Source organism: Rhodnius prolixus, unplaced genomic scaffold (assembly GCF_049639745.1).
Source record: "Rhodnius prolixus isolate KJV_2025 unplaced genomic scaffold, Rpr scaffold_2, whole genome shotgun sequence".
Classification (NCBI taxonomy): Eukaryota; Metazoa; Arthropoda; class Insecta; order Hemiptera; family Reduviidae; genus Rhodnius; species Rhodnius prolixus.
The window spans coordinates 8,547,253-8,570,387 of record NW_027411592.1 but is presented as its reverse complement, the minus strand read 5'-3'; the positions used below and the strand labels follow the sequence as shown (position 1 = coordinate 8,570,387).

The 23,135-nt window shown below is 37.5% G+C and overlaps 1 protein-coding gene across 7 annotated transcripts in view; it reads right to left on the bottom strand.

The window, feature by feature from the left end:
- LOC141448883 (agrin-like) overlaps positions 1-23,135 on the bottom strand; it is a 397,223-nt gene that overhangs the window by 37,231 nt on the left and 336,857 nt on the right. For 4 of the 7 annotated variants that reach the window (XM_074117695.1, XM_074117696.1, XM_074117698.1 and 1 more), the window contains one exon: positions 13,030-13,266. The exons of 1 other annotated variant lie outside the window; for it this stretch is intronic. In XM_074117695.1, the coding sequence (XP_073973796.1) occupies positions 13,030-13,266 (237 nt within the window). Of the gene's footprint in view, positions 1-13,029; positions 13,691-22,111; positions 22,661-23,135 lie in introns of those variants that run through there. 2 more of the 7 variants (XM_074117700.1, XM_074117701.1) reach the window with 2 other exon arrangements.

Sequence of the window (23,135 nt, the reverse complement as noted above, 5' to 3'; positions counted from 1 at the left end):
ATCTTTTGTAAATAAAAAAGCCCTTCAAACTTAAATCTTGATAGACGTAATTAGACTAACTTACAAAATTTCAAAAACAACCAGCTACACATATAGGACAAACTACACAACGTTTGGAGAACATAAACTACCCTTTTTAAGAGAGAGAGAGAAATAAAAAATGAAGCTAAGCTGCTTGTACAGATAGATCTGATGAAATGTTAGCAGCAGCTCTGAATAAAGCCCTTTGGGAGGAGGATTAGATGATGATGGAAAAGGAAGAGAAAACGTTGGACACAGGATGGTGGACAGTGGAGTAACTGAGAGACAGACTCTGGGCTACCGTTGTAGCCATCTCTCTTAATCGGCCTTTGAGGATACAAGGTGATTACATATTAAAGTATAAAAAGTTGTATCAACATTTTGAGGAGAATTACTTTTTGAGCTCTAATGGGTAGTGCGGTTCATATCTCCACTACCTGATGGAAGAATTAAATATTAACAATTCTGTTTCTTACTACAATCTCTTATAGCTAGAAGTAGAGGAAATGGACCAAATTAATCATCTGGAGATAATAAGTAGGGCTAGATGATTTGGAAAATTGACGTCTATCTGGGCAGTGTTTGCGGAGTAACTTCAAAAGGAAAACAAGATGGCAGTTAATTATTTTCTGATTAACTTTGGGTTCTTTCTTTGGGAATCGTCTGAAGAAAGGTTGGGTCTAAACTTCTCAAACTTTGATTGATTTAGTTGGATCAAAGGAAGTGGTAAACTTAAGCTTCTCTATAGCGGGAAAATTATCGAGGTAAGTAAAGCACAATTTTGGTCTTCAGGTTATCCAGTGATAAACACCGTTTGCTTTTAAACACTCAGATTTTACTGCAAGAGATTTCCGATTTACTGTGAACTAGCAGGTTGTAAATCCAGATTTAGCTTTTTTTCTTGCGACGGAGAAAGATTTCAATCTTAACTTTTTTTAGCCTGCTTATGAAAATCACTTAAAACGTGACGCGAAAATAAAACAGCTTATTTGCAAAAGCCACGTAATGCTGAAATCACAACTAATACGGCGATGATTATAATACTTGCGTCATCTCTCTAGATCTTGGAGACGATTCTGTAAAGTATGGTTAAGCAAATAAATAGCTATTCTCACAGACTATTGTTATCGGGAGAACGATTTTTACAGAAAAGGTTTCTGTTTTTTTTAAGTTAATTTTTTGCAAAAAAGGTGTCCTCGATCTTTATTAGATGAATATTTATTTTTCCCGGTAAATGAACAGAGAGGAGGCGATAGATAATTTAAGAAGATTCTGCGGAAAGTTAGTTTGGAGAGGGATGTAACTGTCAAAATTATTAACCAACTCGTAATTATGGCAGATCTAACCAGTGATTGGGATAAATATGTCAAGGAATGTCCTGAATTAGTAGTAAATTTAACAACTAGATTATGTTCGGGAGTAAAACATAGTCGAGTGAGTGTGGTAATTAAATTTTTACTCTTTCCTCATCCCTAAAACAATTTCACATCGACATTTAATATGGCAATCCTGCAGCTTCCCCCGATCAAGGAGTAACATGGCGCCTATTGCGGAATACCATCTTGTTTGCCTTGCTCAACCTCCTCTTGTAATAGCAGAAATCTCTTTAAAAAGGGACCGACAAGAGTGAAAAAAAAAGTTTACCCCTTTTGCATCCTTCTTCTGCAATATTACATTCCTGGAAACTCAACCTTCTTCGTAGCTCCTTCACCTGGATGAGATTTCCGAAGAAATTCTCTGTTACAGGATTTCCTACACCCCTAACCACCACAATGCTCGACCACCTTTCTGTCTGTCTGTTGCCGCTGCCTAGTCGTCCTTTCAACTCTGCGCCTTTCTTCTTCCTGGATCAAGAAGACGAAGGAGAAGAAAATAGAATCTCTTTGACCTTCTAACTGGCTGGGATACCTTAGCAAATCCTCCTTTAACCTCCTCCTCGCTGTTTATCCTAGTCAGTTTAACTTTACACACCATGAAAAGAATCTAAAACATTTCACTAATTAAAAAGGAAGCCTCCCATTCCAGTCTCTCGTTCAACAACGGCAACATCTTTCCGACATCAAGTATCTCATCTCCTAGTTGTTCATCTCTTTAGTAGAACCCCTCCTGGTAAAAGATTGAATAGACACTGGCTTTCCACTGTCAGTTTGCCACGCTTCACCCTGAACGCTTCACCTTCTTCAGCCTTAACAGTTTCTTCTCCTGCTAGACCTTTTCTATACGTTGTTATTCTCCTTTCTAAGAGAACGTTACAGCCTCGCTTACCAAGACGTTTTACTTTTTATTTGCATGTAGTATAGAAGCGTTCCTGGAACGTCAGCAAAAATATTGGCAACGGAAAAACATTTTCTTTCTTTCCTTCTTTTTTAAGAGGAAGCAAAAATAATATCAAGAAAGAATAACTTGTTGAAATTAAGCGAAAACCCCTTCGCTTCTTGCAGACAAGGCAGCCTTACAGATGTCTAAATCTGTAGAGACATTGGGCCCAATCTTAATTTACTAAAATAATACACACCTAGTGTTAAAATATTTCTGGTAAAAACTGAACATAATTTCTTCTTATGGGAGGTTAAAGTTAAACATCTGTTTTATATTAGCACTAATTAAAATCATATGTTTGGGTTAGTAAAGAGATTAAACTTGTGAATCAGGTTATAATTAAAATTATGGTTTCCTGCCATGTTGTAGAAATTACTAATTTTAGTAATAGTTATAGTAGTCAGCATGTATTAATTTGGTTCATAAACAATGTTATTGTTGAACTTAATGGAGATCGATAATAACTGATAGGTTATTTCTGACTAAATTATTATTTATTGGCTAGTAAATGCTCTAGTGACTATAATATTATATTAACATTTGGTAGCAAAACAGAGTACCACCCTCCACTTTAAATTATTATAATCATCATCGCACAAGTAATGTTTGCCGAGTGCACTCTCTAGGCAGCATCACCAACTAAAATGGGGTCGTTATTACCCCCTCTCACCCATTGTCGGCTTTCCCTACTACTGCTCGTTACGAGCCTGTAACCCTAATTTTGCCAAAATTATCTAAATCATGAAAGATGGCTGGCAGTTGAATAGCATTAGTTTAATTCTATTTGCTGAAATTACCCAATTATCAATCAGAATCATGGAGGCCAAAAACCTTGCTTTGAATCTCTCCGTTGCAAGGTATCATCTAGAGAGTCGTCCGAAGCTAATCATTTATTATTGTAGCAGCATAAAGGCACCCGAGACAGACAGAGGCTCTTACAGCAGCTACAGAACAATAACCAGGTCTCGTTCAAGTAAAAGCTAGAACACAATTTTTACTCCAAGTTAATATTTGATCGAAAGAATCGATGACAAAATACTCAAAAAATTAGGAAAACCAGCCTAATCCGCCGCCATCTAAAGAAGAACTCACTTTAAGAAGTCGCAGTTAGTCGCAAATAAAATGTGGGCCTGTATAAAAGTGAACAATATGTATTTTTTTGCTTGAGATTCTAGAGTTTGGCTCTGGGTTCGCTAAACCCTAAATAGTTGCATACAACAACTAGCTCTTCAGCATTCTAGTGACGATCTTACTTTCATGGATAAAACTTACAGCCGTGGATACTAGGATTCCAGTACCATTCAATCAAATGCCCTGCAGAAATGACCAGTGAGTGGCTCCTCAAAGAGAACCAGGTTCAGAAGGGAACTTCTAGAAAGTTATTCTAGGGATAGCTCCCACCAATTTTCCCACGGAAGAATTTAGGGATTCAGGAAAATTTGGAGGTGTCTGTAGCTAAACCATTTCTAAGGAGATGCTTGCGTAAAAGGCTGAATCTTTTACATTTGGGCATCTTCTTGGTTTTAGTTTTGTACTGACAAGGATCCAGTAATGACTCTCTTGGGAGTGCTTCAGCCAAATTTGTTAACATCTGATCACCACTTATGTTTATGTTAACAAGGTAACAAAACCTCTAAAGAAGTTATAGTAATATCAAATGGTAGCTAATGTTTAAATAAAGACCAGTCAAATAAAGAAACTACTTTTCTGTATGAATGATATCTTACAAGAAATTCAAGAGGTTTCTAGCTGTTGTTTTTAGAAATATGACGAAAGCGCAAAGACACTGCAGTATGCCTGCAGAGGACCAAGGAGACTTTAAAGGTTGACAAAGAAGAAGGAAAACAGTTATCCTTGGATAAAGTGTTGGAATGAAGGAACGAGATAATCCTCTTAGAAAGGAAAATGACAGAAGAGATTCCAGTAGGCCAGAGTTTTCCAGTTAAGAGGGAATCTAGCCGCTAACTCGCTAACACCAAGCAGAATGAACGAGCTGGACTATACAGAAGGGAACTTGGAAGTAAACATTTATATAGATTGTTATCTCGTGGTGCCCTGGATTTCCTTCCTCTTCCTGTCCTGTCCAGGATACTTCCTCCTCCACTCACTTATTCCCATTACCATGGCTGCCTGTTTCTTCCGTTCCCACAACTGCTCTGGTCTTAAGGAGATTTTCGTATAAAGTTATTTATATAAACATGAAAGGAAAGGGCAATACCAGAGTAACGCCCCAGCTTCTTCTTCTTCCAACAAGATTCTGTTTATTCATAGATCTTGCCGTACTCTCAGATCCGCCAGCTTTCCATTCTCTGCTTTTACTCTTTCTATAATAATAAAGCATATGTCTTCGTGTGTTTATGTTGGGCAGAAAAAACGCAAAAGACGAAAAATTGTAGAAGTCGAGATGATCCGGACTGGGAAACTGTTCAAATTTAAAAGTCTAAGGAACTATCGAACCTTAATAGAAGGTGAAAATGTAATATGAGAGGTGTGCACTTGATTTCCCAGTTACAATAAGAAGCAATAATAAGTGTGGATCATTTTTCAAGTTCGTTGCTCAAAGAGGTGGTGCTACCATTCATGACTTTAGTTCCATAAAGACTGGGGGAAGACTTCTGAAACTGGAAACCGGTAATCCGGAGACAGCAGATGGTAGCGCTCGCTAGATTCTTTGCAGGAAGCATTGACTAGAAGAAGTAGCCAAGGCCATCGGCTATAGAGAGGAAATTGTGTCGCCTGCGAAGGTTCAGTCAGCTACAGCTGGCCAGCTCCCTTCATGCCTCGGAGTGGGTGGGCAGGGCCGTTCAACAGTGAATATTTGATTTCCTTCCAAATATTCCTCGGGTGTAATAAAGCCCACGAAAGGGAAGCCAATAGTTCTTCATCCCAACTGGCTGTAATCAAGAATTCCCGTCTGCTGCTGCTGCTGCTGCTGCTCTTTCGTTAACAATGAAATTTTTCATTTCAATATATTACCAAAGGCTATCCTTTTTTTAGATGACAGCCGCAGTGAAGGAACGTCCTCTAGAGCCAGTGGAAGGAGTAAAAGGGAAGGGTGATCGTATTTTCATGAACCCCATATTTATATTTGCTTTTCATTTTCATTTTCCTTTTTCTTTTTTTTATTGAACATAGATTTTTCTTTACAAGTTATTATCATTCCACACATGTCAAAGTTATTACGTTCTCAATATGGTAGATTCAATAACCCTGGATGTCATTTTGTAATTCCAGACATTCTGCTACAGGAAGTCCCAACTTCGAACCTGGTTTTACTGTACTTCAGGGCAGTTTCTTTTCGTTTAACCTTCCAGTATTATCATCTCCGTACAATAAGACAATGTATAACTTCTCCTTTCTTCTAAAGTCAAGGGTTCAAGATGTCAGATCTAGGCTAAATACCTGGAGTGTTTGATCAAGTAGAGCACAATGCGCTCTGGTCGTCAGAAAATATGTGCACACTGTATAAATTAAAATGGTGTGAATGATCTAGAGTACGCCAGTGGATTCATCTTCCCTAGATAAGGCGATGACCATGTTAAATGTTATTTTCTAGAGTTGTTTGGTGTTGTTTCTGTTAGGTGCTAAGTATCCTAAAGAAATGGTTATCCCACATGAAGCACTTGGATGTTTAGTTTCATTTTTTTTAGTCACACTACCTGCAAGATGCATTGGAGAACAAATAACTATTTGTTATTTGAACAACTACCCGTAGAATTAAATAGCCTTATCTTATAAAATTCTGAAAAAAATTGTTACTCCATTCTAGTTTGTAATTAAAAGATTAAAATACATGTATATCAAATTATAAGCAGGAGAAAGAATAGCCTAGTTAAGTTAAATTTGCTTAAAACTGTGCGGTTATAATTTGTGTTGGAACTGTTTATTTGGGACCAGGATCGGCTGGTGGGTAGTTTTGAATGAAGTTTAATTGGAGAAGAAGGGAGAGCTCATTTTGTTGCTGAAGGAAGTTGGGAGAAGAAGCTCTAAAGGAAGTGGTCGGGGATAGATGGCGGATGTGATGGTTGCCGAAATGTAGCGGCAAGGATGGTAATAATAAATGTGCTGCTACCCAGAACACCAAAATTGGTGTGGGATGGTGTAACGTGCCTCTGCATATATTAAAAGCGAGGGGTTATTTGGAACGCGGGTTCCAGCAAAGTGTATTAACTGGTTAACTAGTGCTACCACATAGGATCTGGGAGAGAATAACTGCAGTATTTTCCTGCAGAAATGGGAAGAGTGTACGGGGGTGGAGAGAGGGAGAGAGAGGTTAACTATCGCTAAAGTTTGTTTGACTAGTCGCTCCTGTTTGCTCTATATAAACTGTAGTAAGGGGGATCAGGCAGGAGGAGATAGAGCATGGGAAGGAAGTCCAGGGAGTGTGTGGTTGTCAGTAAAGTCCTGCGCAATCAATTCTGCAACGAACTCTACCAAGAGAACGAGTCCTGCCAAAGTACCGCGTGCTGAACTTAGAAGGACCCCATGCCACACAGTAGTTGCTAGGTGTGTACATCTCTAGTTCAACGAGAGAGTATCCTCCTGTTATAGTTGTTGAAGTAATGGAGTCCAGGGTCCAAGTTTCGCCCACCCAATACCCAACACCAAGCTTACTGGAGCTTACTGGTTCACATTTATTTATAAGCTACATCACATCATAAAAGAAACAGAGAGAGAGAAGTGCCTAAGGCTGGAAGCCCATAAAATAATAAATAATCGACCAGAATCCCAACAGAGGTTGGATTGTTTAAAAAAACCCTGCCCATTTCCGCTAGCCAATATTCTCTAGATCTAGTTTAATTACAAAAGTTTTTCCTTCAACAGTTTCCTAACCTTTTTCCAAATATATAAACTGACTTTTCCAACTTTCCCAAAAAAGGAGTAGAAAATGACCTCATTTAGTTTTGCATTGTTTTTCTTTTTTACTAATCAACTTCATCAAATATTCTCGAGAGTGTATACGTACATCTAGTCCATAATATAATTATTATTACTTAAAAGGAAATAAATGAAAAATGTTATAAAAATTAAAGGTAAATTTGATCCCTTTAGCAGTAGAGAACAATTGGACATCATCTCCCTAGTTACTTTGGATGAAAAATAAGCTTTCAATCTGAAGAGACTGACTGTGGAATGATACAGAAGTTATAAGTACATCGCAGTTATGGAAAAATGCAGAACTAATGACTGAGTAGAGCTCTAGGTAGTGAGGGAAAGCTGGATGAGGTAGGGGAAGACATCTTAAGAAGTTCAACTTTATTTTTATAAAGCTAGAACGCTCAGTGAACGCACTTGAACATACCAACTCCTTCGAGACATACAAAGAAAATTGATTGAGTTTAAAGTAGCTAACTTGTGTTCACGCAGACCTACAAGTAGTCCTGGAACTTCTGTAGCATCAACGAACAGCACGATTAGAGTTTGTTCTTTAGGAAGAGCTACGATGGAGAAGTGTCAGATGTGTCCGAATTAGATGGACGCGTACTGCTACCTTTTCCAATAAAGAGGCCACCAACAACTCTTAGCGATGTCTCCTCCACATCTGACAGTCAGTAAAAATAGGTATATTTTGGTACAATGATGAACTCAGAACTCAATTTAGGAAATTTGCTAAGATCCTAATATCAGGAAGACAAATTAATAAGTTGCTGCAAAATTTACTCTTAAAATAATAAATGATTGGCTGAATTGCTGAAATTAATTCTTTAAAAGCAATTAATGGATTGTGCTGTAGATTAAGACTGAATTGGGGGGGCCCCCATTTTTAAATTATCCAATATTTTTTTCTTTGAGAAATTAAATTAAAAAAGGACTTCTAGATGAATAAAACAGGAGTAAGCAATAATGGGGTAAGCCCTTAGACTCTTGAGTAACGTGAGAAGAGTATCAAGTGTTTTGAGAAGGAGATTGGAAGCTGGAGACGAAGGACCAATTAGAATAGTGCACGCGCCGGACCCACCCAGGAAGGGCGAAAGGGCACAGTCAAACTGACCCCACAACTTTAACCAGCAATGCCTCTAAGTTTCAGAGCCTCTGAATTTTTCATAATGCCCTTTCCCCAAATCCATTAGAAGGGATACGCCATCACTCTCGGAAGTCTCGCCCTCCATCTTCTCGGTTTTCTCTTCCGCTCAGCGGCCATTCCATTCCTTCTTTGTCCGCTATTGATCTTTTACTTAAAGGAACCGTCCACTAAAGACGCTTCATTTATCAAATAGTGCAGAGTGGCACGGAGGCGGGAGACAAGAGGGAAAAAGATGAGAAGAAAGTTGAGGCCTTTCAGGACAAAGTACATACGTCATCAGTGAGCTTGGGCTTTCACTTTTGGTCGTCGTTGGGTTTTCCAAAATGACGTCTGCCTTCTTCCTGTCAACAGGATTTCCACCATTTGATGATAGTCCTTTGGAATCTATCCATGTAGGGCTATTCATCTTTGCTACTACTATGAAACACATTTACTAAGACTCTACAGACCATGCCAACATGTTGTAAGTTTAAATCTTCCGGTGCGATTAAAATAATAAACTATTCTTAAAATTGGAGACCAATTAGTTCCCAATACAGGACATTACCTTGCTTCAGGAATGCTTCAGGAGTAATAAGTGGATAAAATATTTCTAAAACGGAAAATCGCTATTACCTCAATCTCTTGCGAAGTGTTGGGCAAAGGGAGCTTTCTTCAGAAACTCTGACAGAGCTGTTAAAAGAAAGCTGGAATAACAACGCTATGAGTATGATGATCCCAGAGTGGGGTCCTACGCCATATCGAAGGATGAATCATCATCACCAAAACTTAGGATGCTGCTCTCAATTTGTTAGGAGCTTTGAATACTGTTTCGGTTGCTTGGTCTCCTGGTCATTCTGGGATTCCGGGTAACGAACTTGCTGATGAAACAGCAAAGGAAGGAGCTGCGTTGATAACAATGACTCCTCAGCCCATTATCCCTGTATCCTATCGACGTTGTAGAACAGAGGTGGAACAGTGGATTTTGAAAGAACATCGGAAACGGTGGAGATCCCGAACTGACTGCCGCCAGGCTAAGGAAATCCTTGGCCTGTCAAGAACGGATATGGTTGGTTTTAGCAGGTCCCGGATCCGCCAGTTGGTTCAGGTGTTGAGTGGACATGCGAATTTAGCAAATCATCTTTTTAAATGTGGCCTAATCCAGTCGCCAAATTGTGCTGGCTGTGGTGAGTCCGATGAAACTGTGAGGCACTTTGTTGAGGTGTGCCCAGTTTATTCTAAAACTAGATTCCTCGTCTTCGGAAGGTCAAATGCCTCCCTACCGGAGATTGTAGCATCTGGTAATCTTAATGAACTTTCTAGGTTTATTCAGTGCACTGGGCGATTGAGTCGTCAAGCTCCCTAGTGTCCTGCTGCTACTTTGTTAGGTTATTATATTAGCATCTGGTAATTTTTAGCCGGATTTGTTTTTTTTAAACCCCGGTATCTCTCATGAGATGAGGGGTGGGCGGAGAACAATGGGCATCAGGATTGCCTGCGTTCCTTCCCCTTTTTTGGTGGAACCGCCCGTCTTGTACAATCTAATCTATCTAATCTAGGATGAGCCGATGCCATCTGGCGATGCCCCAATCTACTCACTGGGATTTCCCTCTCCCAAGATATAATTTGGGGATAATCTTCAAGCTGGACAAAGATGGGCGCCATATTTCGCTAAAAGACCCACAGAGGGCACTAATGTGCGGGAATATACATACTAATATAAATACATTTTGGGAAAACACGTGAATATTATGTAGTTAAAAGGAATTTTTCATTTTATTTTATGTATTTCATTTTCATCAGTGAATTTTCAAAAGTTCAGCATGTGGTTTTGGAAGCACCAAGCGGAACGGATATTACTTTTATATTTATTTATTTTATTTTATTTTATTTTATTTTATTTTAAAGCGCTAATGGATTTTATTTTTTCATTTCCAGTTACCCGGTTTTATACTTTCAGCGAGCTAATTACTCGCAGCAACCACTTGCTCACGACCTTTTTTGCAGCAGCAGCAGCTAATAATTTGCCATTAATAACATTGTAAAAAATTGATGGGAGCTTTATAAAAAGTATTCTTCCATTTTTTTGGGGGGGGTTTAATTAATCAATTTGAATAATTCAGGAAAAAGGCAAGAAGAATTTCCCCTACTATTACTTGCAAAAGAGTTTTTGTGAGATACTCAAGTTATTCCTGATTTCATCGAAAATTACTCCTCAATTAATTTCTCCAAAGAATCCTTGGATTTTCCAAAGAAAATTCCATTTTTGAGAGGATTTCCAGGGATACTGGGAATGTTAAAAGGTTTTTCCATTGTGAAGCCACTTCACAGAATAGGCTCTAGTATTAAGCGGTAGATGCTGTGCAGATTGAAATGTACATACATATTTTACGTGACTTTAAATTTTTTTGCTGCTGCTGAATTTGATTCTGTTTAAAAAATAGTTTGAAATCAGCTGTTTAATTTTGTTTTGTTTAGTTTTTTAAAAAAATAAATGAATGAATATTGCATCTTTTCTGGTTTTTCCCAATCCTCACTTCTCTGTCCTTCCGTAACTCTTAAAGGGTAAATTTTGCAGGGAAATAAAAGTATGTAGAAAATGTTAGGAACTGTTATCGGCAAAATTGAAAAGTAAAGTAATCGCCTATTTTTTCAGACGGGGCTTAACGTTCAACTACCACGACAATTAGGTGTCGTAGCGGAGGCGCAAACATACTTTACTTTAAATTTCTTATATTAACCATTAAATAAAATCCAAGGCCTAAGACCGGGAATCGAACCCAGTACCACAATGCATATTAGCTTTGCAGGTCTCTTAACTGCTAGGCTACCGTTATTATAGTTTTCGAGACAAAGCTGTTGAATCAACCTATGAAGATTGAAGTTACGCTTTAATCCTTGGTAAAATTGAAAAAAAAAATCAATTCATAAAAATGCAACTATCGATTAAGATTGATCGATTTTAGACAAAACTTTAATGTCACCTGGTGACCCTTAAACAAAGTACAAAACTATATATTCACATTTAAACCAACATTTTTCGTATTCCGAAAATCGTAGACTTGTATTTTCCGGTGGAAAATCAAATCGATCTACATGAAAATAATACCTTCTTCTGCTGGAGGTAAAAAAGAAGAAGAAGAAGAGCAGCTGGAGTGACAGCAATGAAATCCAGGCTGTGAAGGGTTGTCCCTTGGTGAAGGTATGAATATAACACTCTCTAGAGAAGGGACAGCGTCGTGGTCACCACTATCATGAAATATGTAACTTTGCTCATACATCTTTCATATTATATATATATATATATGTATATATATAGTGAGAGAGAGATTGATAGTTTGTTCGTGTTGATTGTTGCTATGACTGCAGCATCTTTCACCACTATTCTGACTTCTGACTGAAATATTAAAGCGTAACTTCAATCTTCAAGTATTCTTCTACATTTACCACTTCAAAAGCCGTTATGATTTGAAATTTTTTAAAACTGCACGGAAAAGTGTACTATTCCAAAAACATCCAAAACTTTGTAAATATTTTCTCCTCTTTTCTGGCTGGAAAATATTCCATTCCAAAAATTTTTCTTTAAAATAAGGAGCATGAACTTGTATGTAAGTGTAATTGTTTTGAAACAAAGTAGATCAAATAGAGCTCGAGAAAAACGTTTACGTTTACATTGGGCAAATGAGGCATTTTCAGAAGTAGTTTTTGTTGTTAGTTTTCTTAAAGTTCACCATCCATTATCTCCTGAACTATTTTCTAGTTAATATTTATATTTTACCTGTAAATAGTTACTGATATAGTCTACGTTTGTTCCAAGTTTTCTATTTTCAATATTCTCATAAATTAGGACATATTAGTTTGAGCTTGTTATTATAGTTTTCGAGACAAAGCTGTTGAATCAACCTATATTGGGCTAGAAGGTAGCCGAGACTAATGTCGGCTCAGTTTTAAGTATATTTCTCTTTAATTCTTAAAAATTAACTTTAGTTTTAGCTGTAAAATAGAAATTATAAAGAGGAAACTTGATCTATTGCAATGAGTCAAAGAAATCAAATTTTATGTAAATCAATTGATTACAATAAAAATAAATCAATTAAGCATTCACAAAATCAAATCAACTATGAATATGCGTAAATAAAATAAGTAATTTAAAAAAAAACCAGTAAATAACAAATAAATATATATTTCTTCAGAACAGCTGGAACAAAATAGGCGATACATAATTATCGAGACACCACTGCAAACGACAATAAAATTACATAGAAATAGTACTCATTAAATGTGGGCACGCACAGCCTCCTTAGCATTAACCAATTTTAAAAAATGGTTACATGTATTGTGCAACTATCAACGTGATAAGAGTTTTTAAGAAATATCGTACTGATCATTGTTATCTATAAATTAACCCAAATTAGGGGCAACAGATTACAAAAATTACAGCGCTTGTGAAATATAGTACAATAATGAAATTATTTGCACGAATATTGTAATGAAGCAAAGATGGCCAACAAAAAATCAAGAAAATAATTATGAATCTAATTACATCAATTAAGAACACAACATGCAAATAACTACACAACGTCTACTATTTCTACATTCAAAGAAGCACAAACAAAGTGCAGTGAATTAAAAAAAAGAAAAACACAAAATGAAAGATCCAAAGTTCTAGGTAACATATAACTGACCGCAAGGTCCTTGGTATTTGATGTTGATTCCATTCTCCGTGGCACAGCTAGCTTTATCCAGGCTGCACATATCCCTGTAGTCACGGCCGTCTTCGCCGCAAACGGGTCTAGAGCCGCTGTGATCACCATAGTCTGGACACGCGCTCGGACAATGGCATTCAGCGTGTCGGCCGTCCGGCGAGACGCGACATCTAGCGCCCGGACGGCATACCAGTCCATCGCAGGGGTCTATACCCCCTACGGCCACATAACAACCATCGATTACCACAATAAATATCGAACTATATATTAATAGAAAGAGTAGAGCGCACGGTAATAATAATTTGAATCGATTTTTTCTAATTTTATTTGTATGGCGATGAAAATATAAAGTATTTTGTCTCTTGTTCTTCATGTTCGTGCTGGCAACCATTGGTCAAACATTCACCAGAAAATGGCCGTCCATCGTTAACCAACTTTTTGCGACGCCATCACCATTTGTCGGTTGAACCATTTTATCATCTGCTTCGTGTTCTTCGGCCATATTTCTTTTCCTTCTCTTCGCCGTTGTCCAACCACCAGTCCTTTCAATTGTCTCTGTGTGATCATTATCCTTCGGCAACCACTTCGAGTAGTTCATTTTGTTTTCACTTATATAGCAACCATTTGCCGATTTGCTTGTCTGAAAGGAAGTCACTGGGTACTCAAGACTAGGTAATAGGTTTTCAAGAGAATTCAATAAATGCAGAGAAGAGAAGAGAAAGAAAGAATTTTGACTCTAAATTTCGAAGTCGATTGCAAATTTGAGACAGTTTACGTTCTTGTGGTTAAGAAGAAAAACCATTCATTATTTTGACAATTTAAAGTGAAAGACCAACCAAAATATAAAAAAAAAATGCAAAAAAGATTGGTCTACAAAGATTAAACCACGTTTAAAAGTGATAGATGTTGAAAATAAGATAATTTAAATTTTCTAGAATCATTTCTTAATAAAAAAGTAAAGTAGATTTTTGCGGTGCTCACAGATACTTATAAATCGATTGTAATTTGTTTTAAATAAAGGTTTGTCCCTTAAAAGGTTAAGGTAAACACGCATAATGTAAAGCCATCATAATTGTTCTTAAGTATAAGCCCTTTAGAAGAACTAGAAGAACAAGTTCCAACGTCGAAAGCTTGGTAGAAAATAAATAAAAAATTATTGAAATTAGCATTAATCTTTCCTCTCGATGGATTGATGAATCAGTAACAAAAAGAAAAAAAGATGAACTTAGTTTAAAGACAATCGCTCAAGAGATATTAAAGATAATTAAAAAGATTTAGCAAAGCGGAAGTTCCGAATGAAGTGCGCTTTGTCCAAAAGCTTAATGCTGTAGGGGCTGATCCAAATCTCAAATTTATACGCACGGCGATTTTCCGTTTTTTTTTGAGAGGGTACAAACTTTCAGACTGGCAGACAGACAATTTACAGCAGTTTTCAAGATTCAGTTGTCCTTGAATCTTGTATTTACGGCGTAAACTCAAAATACGAAATCTACACGAGAAAATTGTATTGGTAAGTCCATCATCAATTCTTAAAACACGTACAGCTTATCTGCTTAGCATTGTTCACTGAGTGGGAGGATAGGAAATACATTTAGAAGGTTAGGTCGGTCGAGGAAATACAGGGGAACTGTTAACGCATACAAAAAGGAAGTGAAGTCACAATATGTGTAGTATCCATGATTTAAAACCAATATCTTTAAACTTAAATCCAATAAAGATACTATTTTAGTAACTTTGACGGGGAGGATACAGCCATAAACTTAAAGTCCCAGAATGTTAATAAATAAATAATGAGAAACATTAAACTATAATAAATTTAGAATAGTTAGGTAATAAAACAAAAACTCATTTTAATCCAGCCCAAAACTTTTGACTAATATGTCCGAAAGAGGGGGAATACCGAGGCGGTGGAGTTGAAGTAGTTTACAATTTAGTTTGTGTTTAACAACAACAACAAATTACAGTGCCCCTCGACCCCGGACCCCATTGTTGGAGCCAACTAAGACCAGAAGGCTCTCAATATGAGCTAAATTGGGATCTAGTAACCACCGCACTATTATGTCATAAAGTTTCGTTGCTAAAGCCAATAATATTTCACAGTCTTCTGTATGAAAGGAGTTGCATATATTATTCTGTTTACCGAATGATTTTCACGGGATTATGTTCTTCTTTTTTTCGAAACTAATTACTGAGAGCGAATATTTTATGTCACAATATGAATTTGTGGTGATGTCTAATGATGGAGATTTTATTCTGCCCAGCAAGGATTCAGGAATCAGGATATGCAATTTAACGGGATAATTTCTTTTTGATTTTATGTATGCCGATCTGCATGATTATTGTATCCTTGGCCGTTCGTCAATCATCACAGGTGGATCTACATCAGTTTGGAGCAGAGGTTTCGAATGTCCAAGGGACTACAAGAAAAATTCTAATTATCGAGACTTCGAATTATCAAGAAGTTTGAATTATCAAGAAGGGAAAAAAAATTCGAATTATTAAGAGTTTTTATTATGTATATATGTATGTAGATACGTATATTGAAAATACGTATGAGCTTACCTAAGTTTTAGACATATATAGCCTCAAGTAAAAAAGTAAAAATAATGAAAACGACAAAAAAGAACAAAAAATTACATATGTATATACATTTCAATAAATAATAATATACATATGTACCTAATTAAAAAAATGAAGAACAGTTTTTTGTTTCACTGTAGCTTGACTTAGTCAAGTGACTTAGAAAGCGTTGATGCTGTAATATTGAAAGTTTTGGCGATATCTTTTTTTTTTCGAACCACTTTTCACGGCCGCGATAATTTTTTTCTTTGCCGGACCCAGTAAGGGAGACGTACTTCCCATCGCGACAAACTAAGAAAGAGAATTGGAAAGTTAAACTGGGCTGAAAGGAGGGAAACATTACGCAGGAAATGAACAATAAGCGGAAAATGAGAAGTAAACATTACTAGGGAAAATTCGAATTATAAAGAGGGGAAGCGGCCTCGTTCGAATTGTAGAGCCTTCTCTCCCCCTGTTGTTAAGAAAAGGATTTCGAGTTATCGAGCGTATCTAAATACACTGCATTTTTTCGATTTACCGAAGTTAGCAGCTGTAGAGTTCGAATTATCGAGTTTCGAATTATCGAGAGTCGACTGTATCAGGATACTGTAGTCCAGCTGAAGGACATCTGCAACTAGAGAGGGTGAGGAGGGTAACATTCGTAATTTCCTCATTTCCTGGGGAAACAGGACACTGAATATGGGGGGAAGTTACCGTTTTATTTATCAGCAGATCATGGCAAGAGGTTATTGTAGATACTGCCGAGTTAGTCTCTTTAAGTTTTTGAACTATTGGTAACTTGGTAAGCGGCGATTTTTGGATAGAAGCGATGTGTATATTGATTAGGGAAGGATATAGGATATTTAATGTATTTTTGCAGGAGTTTGAAAGAGGAAGGCACCGGTAGATTGCTTCCGCTTTGGAGAAGAAAGATAATAAACTTATTGGAACTACGGATTTCCTTTTTATTCTAACCCCAAACACGCAGTAGTTCCAGTTCCAGAAAGATGAGTTCGCTCTTGCCTCTGGAACCGTTACCACCTCTACCATCTCTACCACTGACTTTCTCCAGAGTAACCTCCCATTATCTACTAATGCTAATCGAAGAGTAATCTTCTGATAATGCTACTCCATTCAAAATCTTATTGTTAATAAAGAACTCCTTTGAATACTTTTGACCGTTCTACTCTCATGACAATCATGACTTCTCTCATAACAAACAGTGTGAGAGGTTCCGATCTCAGAATTTAAAATAAGTAAGCAGCATTAATCTTTTGCCGACAAATAGAATTGTTGAGGAATCAGATGAAATCAATTAACTGGAATTGGTTAAAGTTTATTCCATAAAAATATGCAAAGAGAGAATATAAGGTTGATTCGCCATATTGCTATATTTTAAATTGAGGTTATATCACTTCTCTCTTCCCTCCTAAAGACCCTGGCTATAAAATTCAAATTCCCATTGGATGTAATAAAAGTAAATAGATAAATAAATAATGAAATGTTTTCTGAAAGTGGGACTGCGAGAGGTAGGATTGCTGGCAGGATGATGTGCGCTCACTGCAGCTAATATCTATCAAAAACAGGTCCTGCTTTTTCGAGGCAGGAGAGAGGAATGCAACTAGGCAATAAATTGCTATTAACCAACCGACTAAATTACAAACAGCACAAGCGTGCACATTCACATAGCATTTCCAAAACCCTCTCTGGAAGAATATAAATTTCGCTCGGCCGGCGATAGATGGCACATCACTGAACCTCCTATCTCACTCTGTGAGCGAGTATAACGTACAGGGTGGGATGCAGTGGAATGCTGTAGCCTGAACTTGTCCATGTACTGGATTGTATGAACACCCTGAATAGGAGATATCCAATGCAAAGACCGTGTCCTGTAAAACAGCATACCCGGCATATTCCAGACTACTCAATCCTGGCTTCCAGATTAAACAATACTTTATTTGTTGCACTCCCACAGGCCACGATCTACATTGAACAAAACAGCCAGCCTTGTTCTTCCCCACATAGATGGCCAGTCTTGTCATATTACTGCCCTACTGACCAGACAGCAGTGAAGCCCAACCTTCGGTTCCCTATCATCCCTACAATAAGAGACCCTTGCACAATGACCCTTCTATCACCCTTTTATTCCGGATAAAACTTCGACGGAGCTCAACAATCACATCGTAGGAGAGAATAGCTTTTTTGATGTTGATAAACAATGCATAAAGAATAAATTTTCAAGTTCTACTTTTACAATCAGCCCTACAATAAATTGTGGAAGAACCTAAAGTGTAGGCGGACAGTTGATGGTAACCTACCAGCTGACCTTTGTACCGCCTCCGCAGTTGCTGCATTTAATTTATGAATTGTCAATCAAAAAACAATATTCACAATTCAATCATGTGTAAGTTTTAATTTTTTTTTTTTTTTTTTTTTTTTTTTTTTTTTTTTTTTTTTTTTTGGCGCATCAACAGCTGAGGTCATTAGCGCCCGGAGCTTTTTCCAGTGCACTGCCGGCCTCCGGACAGTGTTCTCTCGTTACAGACAACACTGTCCATCACCGGACAGTGAGCTGTAAGGAGCTCCTAGGAAGAGAAAATCTAAGGGTCAGCTGCTGGATTCGCACCCGGGACCTCCGCGTGGGAGTCCAGTATGCTAACCTCATAGCTAATTAATTATACACGACTATAACCGTGATCGATTCTCCAAGCCCAAATTGTAGTAATATTGACGAGAAGCTACAATAAATGGATCCATCATATCCTCGGTTTCAATTTTAGACTTTAGTGGGTAGCTAACCCATCAGTTAGCCAACGAGTTGCAGCCCCATTACACTGTAGCCTCTTTAATTCTTAAGATACCTAAGAGGAACTTTTGAATAGGAAAAAGCTGCTGTTCGATATCCAGAATCACAAGAAGACTACTAACACCCCCCAAAAAAGTGCATTAAGTTAGGTTAGAGTATTGGATTCCAACGCGGAGATCCTGGTTTCTTATCCAGCTGCTGGCACTTAGACTTTTCCTAAAAGCTTCTTACAGCTCACTGCCTAATGATGGACCCAATGTAGTCTGTAACGAGAGAACACTGCCCAGAGTCGTCCAGCAGTGAACTGGGAAAAAAAAGCTTCGGGCGCCTCAGATTTTGACGTGCCTTAAATTAAAAAAAAAAAAAAAAGATAGTTTTTTCCTAAAACTTAATATTGTCACTAATCTTGCCAAATTTGGCCCTAGAGTGAAATCTAGGAGTTGAGGAGCCTTGCTTGTCTGGTACTTACGTTGGCTCTTACAGGGTAAATAAATTTGATAAGCATCAATTAGAATGTTCAAATTAGTTTCGCACAAGAACGGAAGCATGTGGAAAGGAGATTACCGTGCTATAAGCAACAAACTTTTCATTGGCTAGATGTGACACAGAGATAGAAAATGCTCCAATAGAAAATAGAAAAGAAAAAGAAAGAAAAAATAACTGTTATAACGTCATGTAATAGATTCTAGCGTATTACTTCACTCTTTCTTGTCTAGGATAAAAACATCGCGTGTGCATGGTTATGAACGCGAGAGATGATTTGCAGTTCACACCCCGGCCTTAACACACACACTTACCCGTCACAAGCGAAATGGGGTGTGTATGTGTGTGTGTGTGAGGAGAAGGAAAATTCTATTACATCAGTGAAAAATAATTTCCATCATATATAGAGGTTGCACTGCACGTAGTTTAAGCGAGCGTATGTGTAAGGGAGGTATGTCCTATTTGTTAGCGGGCTTTGCGCGAGCCTTCCGGTTACACATTCTACCTGGCACCGTCCTTCTCTGTATGACGTAATGAACTCCTCCCTTCAATACATCTTTCACGACACACTCCAAGAGAAAACCAAATTCAATAAAGACAATAATTCTAGAGTAACCAATTTGCAGACTTTCAACATTCTGTAAGTTACAAATTCCAAGTGTGAATTTTAGTAAGAGATTCTCAAGAAACTAGTTCAAAAATATTTTTCAATTTTAGAAATTTAAACACATTTAAATCTTACTGACATTATCTACATAGCAACAATCCTACATAAGCAGACAGGATAGAAGACGCGCCAACCTTACAAAACAAATATAATTGTCAATATCATAGGCCCTGAAAATGACCTAGTACCTACGGCGAACGCTTGGAAAAAATTAAAAATAATTACTGGAATTGGTTACAATCTTTCTTCCTTTTAAAAGAATGCCTATTTCTTTCAGCAGGACCTAACGTCTAGGTATCCAAATTAGACGTCGTGGACGGAGGCGACTAGCTAACACACTTATCTATAAATTTTTGTACATTAAACGTTAGATAAGATCCAAGGCTTAGACCAGGAATCCGACCCAGTACCGAAATACTTCTTGGTTTTGTGAGCCTAGACTCTAATTCGTTCGGTTACTGTCGTGGCTTGATAAAATAAGATAGTCAGCGAATGGCACAACAAATGTATTTTGAGAGTTCAAATAAAAATAAAAATATTTCTTCTTGGTTAAAAAGAAATGCAAAATGATCTTTATAAACATTAGTTGATAAAAATCACATCAAAATAGAATTTGAAATATCGTTAATTAATTTTTTTAAAGGAGTTTATTTTTAACTCCTTATTGTGCAATATTGAAAGTCCATAAAGGGCAGTTCTGGATGAGTCATGATCTAAATACTCCCAGTAACCTGGGAGGAAGATTTGGATTGTAATATAATACAATGATGAAAGTGACAAGGCGGAATCTATCATTACGGTTTGATAGCGACAGATCGTTCGGCTGGAAAATGCCAGCATCAAAGTTTCCTTGAAGCAGATATTACCAATTTCTGGCAAAATAATTGGAGACCTCACACTTTCAGGAAAAGCATGGCTTGGAAAAACTGTAGACGTCTCGCTAAAGAAGCATTAAAGCACGCCCAGAGAGGTGAAAATAATCTCCTCTGCAAACTCAGCTTTTATATTTTCTTTTCCCAATTACTTGGGAAAACTTTGTCTCATTTCTTTTGGGAGAGACTAAGAAAATCGAAGACGTTTTAATTGCTAAGAGTTTTCTAAATTGACTAATTTCACAGGAAGTTAATGTTAGGCGGTCTTGCACAGCAAGTTGGCAGCACTGGCATGTTGTGAGCTTTTGTATAATATGGGCGTGTGTACACGAAAATTAAATACCACCGAAAATACCAACTTTTCGTTCGATTTGGATACTAACCCGCTTCCAATGCGAAACGTTTCTAAAAACATTCAATTGAAAATAGAAAAACTATTTACGACTTTTTTTATCAATTTCATGGAATTGACTTCAACGATTTTATTGATTTATTTTTTTGTAAACTCTCACATTAATTTGGGGGTTTTTGGACCTCAATATTCCTTCATCAGCGCCACTTTCTATTCCATCATGTTCACTTCTTTACAAAATTAATTTCTCACATTAAATAAAAATCTATTTAGATAGCCGAGACCAGGAATCGAACCCACTAAACCAACACAAAATACGAACTGTTGTATTTGTTGGTCGCGCCTCTAACCACTCAGCTATCGTGGCGCCTCGAACAAAACATACTATGTAACCTCCTTCACTTCGTCAGCAAATGTTGTGTGCTTTGTAAGAGGAAATCAAACTCTTCGTTTACTAATTAATACTCTCAGAAGATAGCTGAAAATCCGAAACTAGTCAGATACAAGGGGGAAAAATGCATGCTTTAATAGATTTAATTAACGATTATATTAATCATATTGCAATAAGTTAAAAAAATATATATTTTTCGTTTTTTCTAAGTTTTTCTTGAAAATTGGGCCATCAGATTAACATTTAACTTTTTGTAAGCATTCCAGTAACTGACCAATCTCTTGTGTTTGGAAAATTATTTCCTCAAAACGAAGATTTTAAGTGGGGGAGCTTTAAAAGATAGTTGGTCTATCCACCCATACCCTATCTTCTAAAAACGAGAATTCTGTTTTTATTTCTACAGCTTCCTTGAGATGTATTATAATATACAGTCCAAAAACACCTTTAAAAAAAATACTTTTTAAACCGTATCTGAAATTCAAATGAAAAATAATTTTATATCAACTAATGAAGATAGAAATATGTAACAATATTATAAACAAAGCTAACAAGTAAAGGAAAGTTATATAGAAGCAGGTTACTCTAACAGAGTAGATCTCTACGATCAGGGCAGGCTAACTATTAACTTATTTATTTAATATTTGTTTTTGCAGTTCCGTGTTTATTATAGTTATAGTTATAATGGCCTGTAAAATGTTACTTGAAAAATAATTATGGAACTATTTTAGTTTTGAGTTTCACTCACAGAAATTCTTTTAATTTTTATAACTAGTAATTTAATAGACAGTAAAAATAATAAAGTTATTTAAGTTGGTTAATTATTTTTTAAAATATTTATTATTCTGTATTTTAAACTGTATTTAATTCTGTATATTAAAAAACCTGGCATTTTTACTTTTGTTTAATTAATAACTAGTTACTAAAGACATACCTCTTCCTTCTCTCTCTTCTCTGGTCGTTAAAAAGTACAATTCACTCACACAGATATTCTAAAATACTCGGGGGCACAGAGTGGCGGGAAGGGAGGTTCTACCAAGTGGTTGAATAGAGGAAGTGGTTGCGCTACCTTGACTTCCTGCTTGCCGCAGGTTACTTCCGGAGTTTAGGGTTAGACTTGCTAGCTGGCTGTACACTCATACACAGGTTACTGTAGAGCGGTGGTTAGAGTTTGGAGAGAGGGAGAGGGAATGATGTAAGGTTTAGTGTCCCGGCACTAGATCCAGTTCCCAGTCGCACAGGTTACAGTTCCCTCTTCTTGGTAGCACCCACCCTCTGTTGCCTTCACACAAAAACCCGTTCTTCAAACTCTCTCCGGACACTATCCGTAATAGGGGCTTAGTTGCGCTGTCCCTCACTAGCTGGCGGAACAGCCCTCGTCGCCTGTGCCATTAAAAGCCGGCTTACACTAAATGGACACATACATACATACACGCACATAAAGCAAACACAAGGGCTTCTTCCTTGTGGTACCCACCAATCGGCACACTCATGGCGGCCGGACACGCCGACGCACTGACACACTCTCGTGCGCGCTCGTACCTACATACATCACACACACACACACACACACAATCACACGTTCACAACAAAACAAGAGACCCAAGAGTAAAGGCAGGAACCCAAGGATAATAGTATAGCGGCCGCCGGCGACCCGAAACCTGTGGGTGTTAGAAAGTGCCCCTGCCTGCACTTCGTCGTCTTCCTCTCCAGCCTCCGGTTGTTTTTGTTTGGGGGTTACGCTACTCCACTAGTTCGCTTAGTTAGAATGCGCATGCTTAACAAATCGATCGGTTAGAATATAAGAGAAGCTAGCGCCGGCTGGCGGTCCGACCGGTGAACTATGCTCTGATGAATGTGGGTTTTTAAAATAATATATTCGGCCAGTGTGTGTGCAGTAGGCCCTTTCCCTTGCCAAAACAAGTCCAGTTCCTGTAGTAGTGTGCACTCTCCCAGCC